Source organism: Anser anser (genome assembly GCF_964211835.1).
Source record: "Anser anser genome assembly, chromosome: 1".
In the NCBI taxonomy this organism is placed as follows: domain Eukaryota; kingdom Metazoa; phylum Chordata; class Aves; order Anseriformes; family Anatidae; genus Anser; species Anser anser.
Genome location: NC_139720.1, coordinates 63,280,518 through 63,292,170, shown reverse-complemented (window position 1 = coordinate 63,292,170; position 11,653 = coordinate 63,280,518). Strand labels below are relative to the sequence as shown.

Below are 11,653 nucleotides of genomic sequence, written 5' to 3'. Positions count from 1 at the left end.
GAGAACCACAGCACAATGACTTTGGGATACCCTGAAAGTTGTCTTATGTCCAGCTCCCTGCTACAGCATCACCACCACCAAAAATACAATTTACTTAGAGTCTCTTTGTTTGCTTCCTTTTGGGAAATGGGTAGAAAATACTTCTTTGTATACCACTTTCTCACTGAGGTACCTGCTCTGGAAAGGCAGACTGCTACTTATTTTCTGATTAGATAAAGCATTTAAGCTTTGTGGAAACTGGTCCTCAGATGGAGTTAACTTGGTTTCAGGGTAGAGTGGCCTAACAGTTCTACAATAGCCATGTGTTTTTAGTTTTGGTAGGTTTTTTGTTTGTTTGTTTTTAATTTTTTTTGTAGTTGTTGATGGGTAGTTATTTTTGGTTGTTTCTTTCAGCAGGACTAACCGTCCTAACTGACATTTGCTGACCAAGTCTTGATTAATTAAATGTAACCTTTAAAAGAAATTAAACCCCAAGTGTTTCACAAAGGACAACTATTCTTCATTTTTAATTTTGCTGGTAAAAAAAAATACTAATGGAACACAGACTTTAAGAAAAGCTCTTAAAGGATCATAGGATGATTCGGGTGTAAGTGGAAGGAGGCCTCAGGAAGGCCTCAGTCCAACCAGCTGCTCAGGGCAGGGTCCATTCTGAGCTCAGACTGGGTTGCTCAGGGTTTTACCCTGCTGGATCCTGGGTAAAAGGATCTACCTCCAAGAGTAGAGATGGCACAGTCTCTGTGGGCAGCCTGTGCTGCATGCAGCATGGGGAATAAACAACGGGATCTGGAGGTCTGAGTGCAGTTGCAGGGTTAGGATCTCGTGGCAATTACTTAGGCATGGTGGGACAGCTCTCATGACTGGAATATGTCATATATATGGGGGAGATGAAGTGCCTGGCGAGAGCCTATGGGTGAGGATTAAAGGGCAGGCCAACAGGGTTGACATTGTGGTGGATCTTTACTACAGGCCACCAGATCAGGAAGAGGAAGTGGATGAGGCCTACAGGCAGCTGCAAGTTGCCTTGTGTTTGCAGGCCCTGGCTCTTATGGGGGACTTTAAACAGCCTGATATTTGCTGGGAAGACAACACAGCTCAGAACAAACAGTCCAGGAAGTTACTGCAGAACATTGCAGATAACTTCTTGATGCAGGTGGTAGGTTAGCCAACAAGGAGAGGGGTGCTGCTAGACCAGGTACTAACAAACAGAGATGGTCTAGTTGGAAATGTGAAGGTTGCGGGCAGTCTCAGCTGCAGTGACCATGAGATGCTGGAGTTCAAGATCCTGCGAGAAGGAAGCAGGGCAAAAAGCAGGACTGCAATCCGAGATTTCAAGAGAGCCAAGTTTGACCTCTTCAGGGACCTAATTGGAGGAATCCCCTGGGCCAGGGCCCTAGAGGAAAAGAGGGCCCAGGAGAGTTGGCTAATATTTAAGCACCACTTCCTCCAAGCTCAGGATAGGTGCATCCCTACGAGAAAGAAGTTGAGCAAGGGGGGCAGGAGACCTGTGTGGATGGGCAAGGAGCTCTTAGGAAAACTTAAACAGAAGACGAAAACGTACATGATGTGGAAGAAGGGGCAGACCACTTGGGTGGAATATAGGAATATTGTCAGAGAATGCAGGGATGCAATGAGGAAGGCCAAGGCCTGGTTAGAATTAAATTTATCAAGAGACATCAAGGACAACAAGAAGGGCTTCTTCAAATACATCAGTAGCAAAAGCAAGACCAAGGAAAATGTGGGTGCGCTGCTAAATGAGGTGGGTGCCTTGATAATGGCAGATACAGAGAAGGAAGAGTTACTAAATACCTTCTTTGCTTCAGTCTTCACTGCTAAAGCTTGCCCCCAAACACTACTGAGACCAGAAACAAGAGAGAAAACCTGGAGAGAGGAAGACTTTCCCCTGGTTGAGGAGTATTGGGTTAGAGGCTCAGGGGAGACCTTATTGCTGTCTGCAACTACCTGAAAGGAAGTTGTGGGGAGCTGGGGGTCAGCTTCTTCTCGCAGATAACCAGCGACAGGACTAGAGGGAATGGCCTTGAGTTGTGCCAGGGGAGCTTTAGGTTGGAAATTAGAAGACATTTCTTCTCAGAAAGAGATTGGACAGACAATGGAATGGGTTGCCCAGCGAGGTGGTGAAGTCACCGTCCCTGGGGGTGTTTAAGGAAAGTTTGGACATGGTGCTTAGAGACATGGTCTAGTGGGTGATATTGGTGGTAGGGGTATGGTCGGACAAGATAATCTTGGAGGTCTTTTCCAACCTTAATGTTACTATGATTCTATGAGGAAACAGTCTGTCCTTAAATCCTGCTAAGACTTCATGTTTCAGCTTGCACCGCTGTCTCTCATCCACCCAGCTGTGAAGGGCCTGCATCTGTCTAAGCACTAACCCCCTTGTAGGCCCTAAAGGGGTGCTGTTAGGCACCCCCAGCCACCTCTCCTCTCAGCTGACCAAGCCCTGCTCCCTCAGCCTCCGCTCTCCAGCCCTGACCAGCTCAATAGCCCTCCACTGAACTTGCTCCAGTTTGTCTGTGTCTTTCCTGCACTAGAGGCCCCAAACCTGGCTGTGGTACTTTACACATGATCTAGTGAGTGCTGAGTGGACAGATACTTCTGTCAACCAAACACAGCCCTCTATACTTTCAATAGAATTCCACATTCTGAAATTCCCTTTTGGGAATTCCTAAGTGCAAAAGTATACCTTCTTCTGCCTTCTATTTATTTATTTATTTTTTATTCCCACATGGCTGAAAAACCTTTCATCCAGCATTGGCATGTGAAGCCGAGATTTCTGGCGGCACTGAAGCAGGACGCCCAAATCATTCATGATTTTGCCTTCATCTGAGTGTCTGTTTCCCCAGATACTTCCCTAAAGCCTCCATCTCGAATTTGTTCTTTCTGTATATACTTGGATTCTCAGCTCAGAGGTGACAGGCTGGATGGCTGCCACCAGACGTCTCCCCGTGCGTAAGGGGAGGCTTTCAGAAGGTGGCCAGTAGCCCTTCTTTGCCCCATCCTTATCCTCCAATGCGACAGGGGGCTGGTAGAAGCGTCCCCCCGAGCCTCTGCCCTGCCGGGGAGGCCCAAAACGAGGACCGAGACCGTGCGGCTGCCCAGGGGCGCGGGCGTCGGTGGGCGCACCCGTCCCCGCGGCGATGAGGGCGGGCCGGGACCCGGAAGAGGAGCCGCCGCCGACCGCCTGACTTCCCAGGCAGGCAGGCAGGCAGAACGGGCGGGCGCCATGCTGCAGTTCTTGGTAAGGCTCCGCCAGGCTGCGGCGGCGCCGCCATTTCGCGGCGGGGCGGAGCGAGGGGGCGGCCGGGGCGGCGAGCTGAGGGCTGCGCCGCAGGGCGGGCGGGGGCGGCGGGGGGGCCGCTCGGGGAAGGCTGGTAGGGGCCCGCGGTGGAGGAGATGCGGGGGTGTGCAGGCAACGCCTTTGGCTGAGCAGCCTAGCCTCGGAGCCTCCCGGCTCACTGTTGTCAACACCGGGAGACTGAGTTGACCAAAGCTGCGAGCACAGTGTCCTAGTGTTCGTGGTTTCCTGCAGTTTCTCTTCTCCCGCTCCTTAAAGGCGATCCTGGCCGTTTCGGTCGCACCCCTTTTTGTCAGGGAGCTGCACGGTTGTTCAGTGTCTCTGTCGTGCGGTGCCGGCTGTGGTTCAGCTCCCTGCAGGGTGGCTCTTCTCGGTTTTCTCTGAAAATAAGGATGTTATGTCTTGTTTCTCTCCAAGTCATGCCCTTAGTTTGTCGTTAAGATTCAGCAAATTTTCCTTGCTCACGGTAATAACCTTCAGCTACTCAAATTTCTCTGTACTAGTGCGTACATGTACCTCCCTCATTTTGGGAGAGCAGTGGTTTTCAGCCCTTGCCATTTTGCACACCTTTAAAAATTGATCAGTGGAGATGCTATTTTGTGTGTATGTGTATAAGTTAAGGCAAGTGATAATGTTTCATTACTGCATTTCTTTTCCCATAGCACTAATAGGTGAATTGTTTTATATATATATATTTATTATTTATTATTATTTTTTTTTCTCCCATTTTCCTTTCTGTCTTTATGTATGCTTCCCTAAACTCTTCTGGACGTCTGAGGTTGGATGCCCATCTACTCTTAATTAAATACTTAATGCTGGCATTTTTACTGTCAACTCAGAAAATAAATTACCTGTCCAAAAATAAAATTAAAAAGCTGTTCTCTGTTGTAACAAAGTACAGAAACAGTCGCCCATTTTCAATTCTAGTTGTGTGTAAGACATTGAGAGGGGTGCTCTAGGTTTTCAGTTTTGTTCAGATGTGTCTCAGTCAATACAAACAATTAGTGGTATCCTTTAACGCTTTAATAGGGAAGAATAAGTCAGTTGGTTAATAAGTTTCATACAAAGTGTTGATAAGGACGAGAAGAGATGGCCCTTTCTAAGTTGAGACAGCCTTGTGTGATTCTATGGAATGAATAAAAAGTCCTATTTCTTATCTCAACTTCAAAACAAAATGTAACAATAAGTGGATATGAAAGCATCAGTAATTTCTGTAGCAGTCTTTAGTTGTCTCTCTCCACTCAATTGAAAATATTCAGTAACAGTAAATATGCTTAGCCAGCCTCAAAGTTTCTGTGTTATCAACTCTACTGCTTGCTGCTAATGTTGGTTTGTTTTTTGCAGTTTCTAGATAAAAACCTTATTATGACATCTCAATTAGTGCCTGAAAGTTTGAAATAAGATAAATTAATTCTGAGTTTTCTTCTTCTTTGGGTGTAGATTGGGTGTTTGACTTTTGCTCTCCCTTGTTAGGGCTGTAACGGGGAGATAAAGGGATAATCTTGACAACCTTATATTTTTGTTACCCGGAGTTAAGCATAAACTAAACATTTGCTTAAAGTGTGTCTCGAAATGCTGGGTAGAAATTGGATGACCCTGAACTTTCATAAGCTTTATTGTCCTTAATTAACATGCACATTTTAATTGCCTATATTTTTTGCAGTCCAAATTTTTTGAAGTCTAAATGCTGAGATTTTTCCCACTGTTTGAAGTGTCAGCTATTAAAGTAAATGTGACTGGGTAGATTGCTCTAGAATAAAATGCTAGACTTTTCAGTAAAAGAGCACACTTAAAAGGCGTACTAATGTCAGTACCATCTGTACCAAATAAGGCTTATCACGTAGCAGAACATGAGATAGTTGTCCCATCTTTGGAAATATTCTAGGTTAAAAGTCTAGAAACCTGCTAGGACCTAGTTTGTGTTTTCAAGTGAGTTCCCAAAGATATGTATGCTTTAGATAGAGGAAACTTGTTTCTATTACAATGATCTGCTATATTAAGAGGAATCACAAATACGGTTTACTTCAGTGCAACATTTGTTAATGTCTCTCAGAGTAATTCTTTAACTGATAATTAAAACTACAACAGCAAATTATAACTGATGCAGCACCCACAAAAAGAACGATGCTTCTTCTTAAATTATAAACACTATGCTCCTTAAAAAGTAATAACAAACAGACAATAAGATCAAAAGTCTGTGGAAGAATTTACTGAAGTTATTGCAGTCATGGTTCATGGGGCAGCTTTCAACCAATTTTAACTTTCTGTAGCTAACTTTTCACCAGTGCTACTTAAGGACTCTGAGTCACTGAAAAGATGAGCTGTACTGCATACCACTTTGGGCTTGGAAAAGATGTCTGCTCAGATGTGATGGGAAAGTTGTTGTGGACAGTGGTTTTAATTTTCTTAAAATAGTCTTATTTTGGCAGTGGTACCTGAGTAATAATAATTTTCTTAAATAGAATTGGCCTCAGCTGAGAATGAATGGAAGCACAGTATTAGTGGTCTCTACTTCCAAAATAGCCAAATGAACTTTTATAGTATAGTGTGTCCTTATTATGGTGTGTAACAATTAAAAATATCCAGAGCCTTTTAGAGCTGCTGAGTGAAAATTTCATCATCTGCATTTGAAAAGAGGAATTTCTTTCCCTCGCAAAGTGAATCATAGAATCATTAAGGTTGGAAAAGACCTCCAAGATCATCTGCGCCAACCGTCCCCCAACCACCAACATTACCCACTAAACCGTGTCCCTAAGCACCACATCCAACCTTTCCTTGAACACCCCCAGGGACGGTGACTCCACCACCTCCCTGGGCAACCCGTTCCAATGCCTGGCTGCTCTTTCTGAGAAGAAATGTCTCCTCATTTTCAACCTAAACCTCCCATGGCACAACTTGAGGCCATTCCCTCTAGTCCTATCACTAGTTATCTGCGAGAAGAGGCCGACCCTCAGCTCCCCACACCTTCCTTTCAGGGAGTTGTAGAGAGGAATAACGTCTCCCCTGAGCCTACTCCAGACTAAACAACCCCAGTTCTCTTAGTCGCTCCTCATAGGACTTGTGTTCCAGGCTCTTCACCAGCTTTGCAGCTCTTCTCTGGACACGTACAAGGGCCTCAATGTCCTTCCTGTAGTGAGGGGCCCAAAACTGAACACAGTACTCAAGGTGTGGCCTCACCAGAGCAGAGTACAGGGGGACGATCACATCCCTGGTCCTGCTGGCTACACTATTCCTGATACAAGCCAGGATGCCGTTGGCCTTCTTGGCCACCTGGGCACATTGACGGCTCATGTTCAGGCAAGCATCGACCAGCACCCAAGATCCTGTTCCTGTGAACAGCTTTTGAGCCACTCTGCCCCAGGCCTGTAGTACTGCATGGGGTCGCTGTGGCCAAAGTGAAGGACCCGTCACTTAGCCGTTTCCCATCCCATTGGCCTCTGCCCATCGATCTAACCTGTCAAGGTCCGCTTGAGGCTTTTCTTCAACTGGCAAGCAGGGGAACAAGATGAGAACTGTGCTTCCATTTTGCTCTTGCTCTCCTTCCAGATTACAGTTTCACAGGCAGCCTTCACGCAACTACGAGTTTGCAGTTGTCAAAAGAGGTTGTGCCCTGCACACATTCCAGCAATGCTTTCCTGCCTTAGAGGAGCCCCTAGATCAGAGTGGATTTGGCTTAAAACTTATCTTTTGAGGTCCAAGGGGCCTGGGAGGTGTACAGCTGGTGGTGGTTACAGAGGAGAAGTAGCAGCAGTACCGCACTGGGGCAAAGTGAAGAGGGATGGGGAGCCAGCTGCCCATCAGTGACAGTGCAGTTTTGCATCAGTTGAAGTTGATGGGGGGGCCTTTTACAATGAGGCTGAGATCTTTTTGCTGTCAGAGCCTCTGTTCTGCGATTCCAGCTTGTGAATCTTTTTGTTGCTATTGTATTATTAATGTGTTGGATCATTCTGTGTGTGTATTCTTCCCCAGCACTGTGTATTACTCAGGTATTGTGTTACTGAGGTATTGATGTAGGCTTTTCAGTTGTGGACCAAGACCTCTGAGGAATGTGGGTCTATGTAGTTGTACTTTCCCAGTGCTATGGGAGTTACTGCCTTCGTGGGTTTGCAAAGAACTTTACAAAGATGATCATAGCCTTATCCAGTCTTGGAGAATTGTATTTAAAACACACCATTATTTCCAAAATACAACACAGTTAAGGTTTTCCTAGAGAAGCGACTGGGTAAAATTGTGCCTGCCTTTGGAAGAAAGGCGCAAAAGTACAACTAAAATTGAAACTCTACTTTTCACCTTTTTTTTTTTTTTTCTCTTAACCAATGTGCTTTTGATAGGATGCTAACAATTCTTTTCTTTCTCCCTTTTTAGCTCGGTTTTACTCTTGGCAATGTGGTTGGGATGTATCTGGCTCAGAACTATGATGTAAGTATCCTTGCATTCTCAGAATTGAACTTAATCTGAATTGAATATATAAGGATGTTTTACTTTAATCAAAATTGAATCAGTCTTAATTTTGTTGTTTTATTGGATTTGAATAGAATACAAATTGTACTAACTTCAGTTACAGATAAACTCAGATTTAAATGGAACCACAAAGAGCTAGATTCTTTTTGACATCTTGTCTGTAAGAAAGTAATGTGTAGAGCCTTAATTAATACTGGGGACCTAGAGCACAGATATTGTAACCAGACATCTACATAGGTAGAGGCAGGAGAAATAGAAAAAGTCTAGCCAGCTGTTTGGGAGATTTCAGTACCTGCTTCTGTCTCAAACAGTACACTGATCTGCAGTCTTTCTGTCTTTGTCTGACTGAGACTTTTCTCAGAGTTAGAACAGAAGATGTACAGCTAAGTTTTCAATACAAGCTTTCAGTTTCTGCAGAGTAAATAGAATCCCTTATAAGACCAGTTCCGCTTAACTGCTTTCAGGCTAAAGTAGTCATTGGAATTTAACATACTTTTTTCCCCCTTTCTTTTATAATCTATACTAGCTTTTTCTTTTCAATATATTTTACAAAGTTAAGAAAATGCAGTCAAAAGAACATATTGTGTATCAATTTGTATTGTAAGCATAGTATAGTGTTTTTCTGGAAGCACTAATGATGCGTTGCCACAAGAGGGGGACTTCTGCTTTTGATTTGGAGGAAATGGTTCCCTGATAATGTAATGCTGACTTGCAGTGGTAATTGGTAATTTGGTAACTGGCAATGGTAATTTTATTACTGGTATCAAAAATTATTTTTCTTAGATAACCTCTAAGATGAACTTGTCATCATGAGATGCTAATTCTGCAGTCATATGCATGTGTGTTTAATTATAAGCATATGGAGAGTTCTGCTGATAGCAGTGTACTTCTCTTGGTTTATTTTAGATGTCAGACCTGTTAAGGGTTGGGCTCTTAATTTTGCTTTCTCAAAAGGAGCTTAAGTTTGAAAAATAGGGAAGAGAGAAACTTCTGACATTCCCTGTACTATCATCCTCAAACCATGCAACCAGAGGTCTGCAGTCTGTTTGGATTGAATATCCTTCTCTGCCGTCAGGGGACAAGTGAAGTAAAAGTCCATGATTTTCTTCATAAATACCAGTGAAAATTTTGGTTTGCTTTCATTTAATTAGTTCGCTTGTAAAATCCTATGTTGATTCCAAATTTAGGTCAGAGTCATAAGTTAATCTGTTTCCATCCCTGCTGTAAAAGTTCCTTTTTTTGCCCCCCAAGTTATCCAAACATACTGTTAGATTCCTTTTTAAAATGCTTTTGTTTTTAAAAGAAAGCTGAAGCTTTGAATTTCAAAAGCAGCAAATTGAATTTTCTTTCAAGTATGAAGCTACAAAAGGTTGACAATTTGCAATGCACTAAACTTCCCCAGTGGGGAATTTTGGTGCCCACAAAATGGACCAGGAGAGGTATTTCTTCACAGATTATTTTAAAATATATTGGCTGTTATGAAGCATCTCTTTTCTCCTTTTTTTTTTTTGACCAGTACAGTACAATCTAATTTTCCCTCTAAAAGTCATTATTAAAGCCTGTGCATCAGTGCTTGAATCACTTACTCTTTGGCAGTTCATTCTCTTTCAGTGAGGAAGCCAGACTGGTCTTACTGAATTTTCTCTGAAGTGATTTCTTTTCCTCCCTCCTGTTCCCATCAACACTGGCTGATGTTTTTTCTTAGCAGCCTGCCTATTCCAAAATATTTCCCAAAGTCCCATGTGAGGTGCTTTCCTCTGCTGTTTGCTTGAGGCTACTTTGCTTTTAACAAAATCTATGCAAAGTAACAGATCCCGGGATCAAGCATCTATTAGAAAGCAGTGTAAACTTTTTACAATTTCTTTGTTCATGGTATGGTCTTACCTGCTGAAGTTCATGAGATCTCGTAACTCATTTTTTGTTGTTGTTATTTGTTTCTTGTTTTTGTCTTTAAAGATTCCTAACATTGCAAAGAAGCTTGAAGATTTTAAGAAGGATGTGGAAGCTAAGAAGAAACCTCCCAGTGACAAGTCCTAAGGGAGCGGTGTTACCCAAGTCACCTCTGTGCATGCATCAAGGATGCAATTTACCTTTCAGGCAACAAAGATCAAGCAGAGGTTTGGCATGGGAGCTTCCTCCGCTTTTAGTCTCCTAGAGCCAGAATGTCCTGTTTTGAAAAAGCAACCATGAACTTTTTGTGGGACTGATTTTCAAGGGTTTCAGAATTTTGGATTTGCAACGATATGACTGGATAAGATCACTTGTACTTTTCGTTATTGCTTTTCCTAATATTTTATAGCACATTTTTACCTGATCCAACTGGAGAATAGTATTAGTCCTGTTACTATGTATACCTCATACTTTGTAATACCCTAAGTCTTAGAATACCACAAAAGAAATTAAATGCATCATGAAGTAACTTTCAGGGTTTCTTGTAATTTGTTGTGGGTACTTCTTAAGATCTGCATTCCGTTATTTGAGATGGGAACTTCCTGAGAGGTGCAACAATAAAGTTAATTTGTCAAACTATGAACTTGGGGGGAGGGAGAAGTTTCTGCTTTTTCCGTTATGTTAAATGATCACTTCTACCAGTGTAAACTTTGTGCTAACACTACTGATTCCGGAAGGCATAAAAGGTGGTTTTTGCCTACGTTAACCGACGTTTCATTGTTTCTTCTATTGTTGTCTCTTCCTGTTCTTTCCATTCGACTTGGTTGCCTGAGGGTATCTCTGTAATGATGGGTAGGATGGGAGAGAAAAGAGTTATCTTCCATTTGTGGTAACCAAGACATTTGGTTACAGTAACAGTATGAATACAAACCATTGACTGTGTACTTAATGGCCCAATTTGCATAATTATTCCTGCATGGAGACAGGAGATGGATTTGATGATCTTTGTGGGTCCATTCCAACTTGGAATATTCTATGATTCTTTTTCTATCAAATATATTTGGTATTACCTATCACTTCCTCAGTGCTCTGCATGGTCTTCAGCCCACTGGCTTTTCATTTGGCTCAGTTTATCTACAATGTATTTTCATAGGATTAGAACCACTTTTCTACTGTGCCCCTTACTGTCTGTCTGGTATGTTCCTCTTCACCTTTTTCTGCCACTAAAAAACTGGTCTATGAGAAAATACACATCATACTATGCCTCTATCCTTTTCTGTTTGAATGGAAATTAAAATCAGCATTTGGAAGGTATGGTTTTGTACAAATTCTGTTGTAAATTCCTAAGAAAATATTGCAGTAGTTTGAGTAGATATGAGCTTTATTTGGTAGATTGTTGAATTAATATCATTATCGTTTCCTTTTTTTTCTTCTTCCGTAAAGTAGTAAAGTCCTATCAACATTGTAAGGTGACTTAAATCACTAAGTCCCCTTGACAGTCTTGCAGAATGTCAAATTTTTGAACTTCACCACTAAAGACACTACCTATTTTGCTCTATAGACTCAGTGGACTGTGCTGCTTAAGGTAAACACACCCTTCAAGCTTTTATGTACAGGATTCCCTTTGTGATTCCCATTGTGATTTTCACCTCCCCACCCCAAACCCTTTAACTTGGAAAGATGTGTGGATTCCAAGCTCAGGAATTTTCACGGAATCACAAAGATGTTTACAAAATACCACACACCAAACTTTCACTTCGTTTTCCAAAGTAAGGTGATGATAAGAGTCCTTCCACAATGCAGTTCTACAATTGAGAAAATTATTTATCATCTTAAGATTCTCCTTAGAGAATATATATAGCCAAGATATATGTCATCTATAATTTTTCATCCTTTCTTTCACCGTGAAATGTGTAGCTGACAAAAGCTTTTGGTCTTTGCAAATTGGTATTTAGCAAACTTAAAAGCCACCTCAAGTCAGACAGTTTTAGA

General features: G+C 42.4%; 1 protein-coding gene across 1 annotated transcript; it reads left to right on the top strand.

Moving 5' to 3' along the window:
• The first annotated feature begins 3,009 nt into the window (after positions 1 to 3,009).
• STMP1 (short transmembrane mitochondrial protein 1) lies at positions 3,010 to 10,427 on the top strand. Its single transcript, XM_083809709.1, has 3 exons — positions 3,010 to 3,253; positions 7,676 to 7,729; positions 9,728 to 10,427. The coding sequence occupies exons 1-3, from the start codon at positions 3,239 to 3,241 to the stop codon at positions 9,806 to 9,808; spliced, it is 150 nt and encodes a 49-aa protein (XP_083665835.1). The 5' UTR covers positions 3,010 to 3,238; the 3' UTR covers positions 9,809 to 10,427.
• The last annotated feature ends 1,226 nt before the right edge of the window (positions 10,428 to 11,653 follow it).

Coding starts and splice junctions, on each gene's coding strand:
- STMP1 (XM_083809709.1), top strand. Junction 7,730..9,727: donor ATCTGGCTCAGAACTATGAT/GTAAGTATCCTT, acceptor TTGTCTTTAAAG/ATTCCTAACATTGCAAAGAA.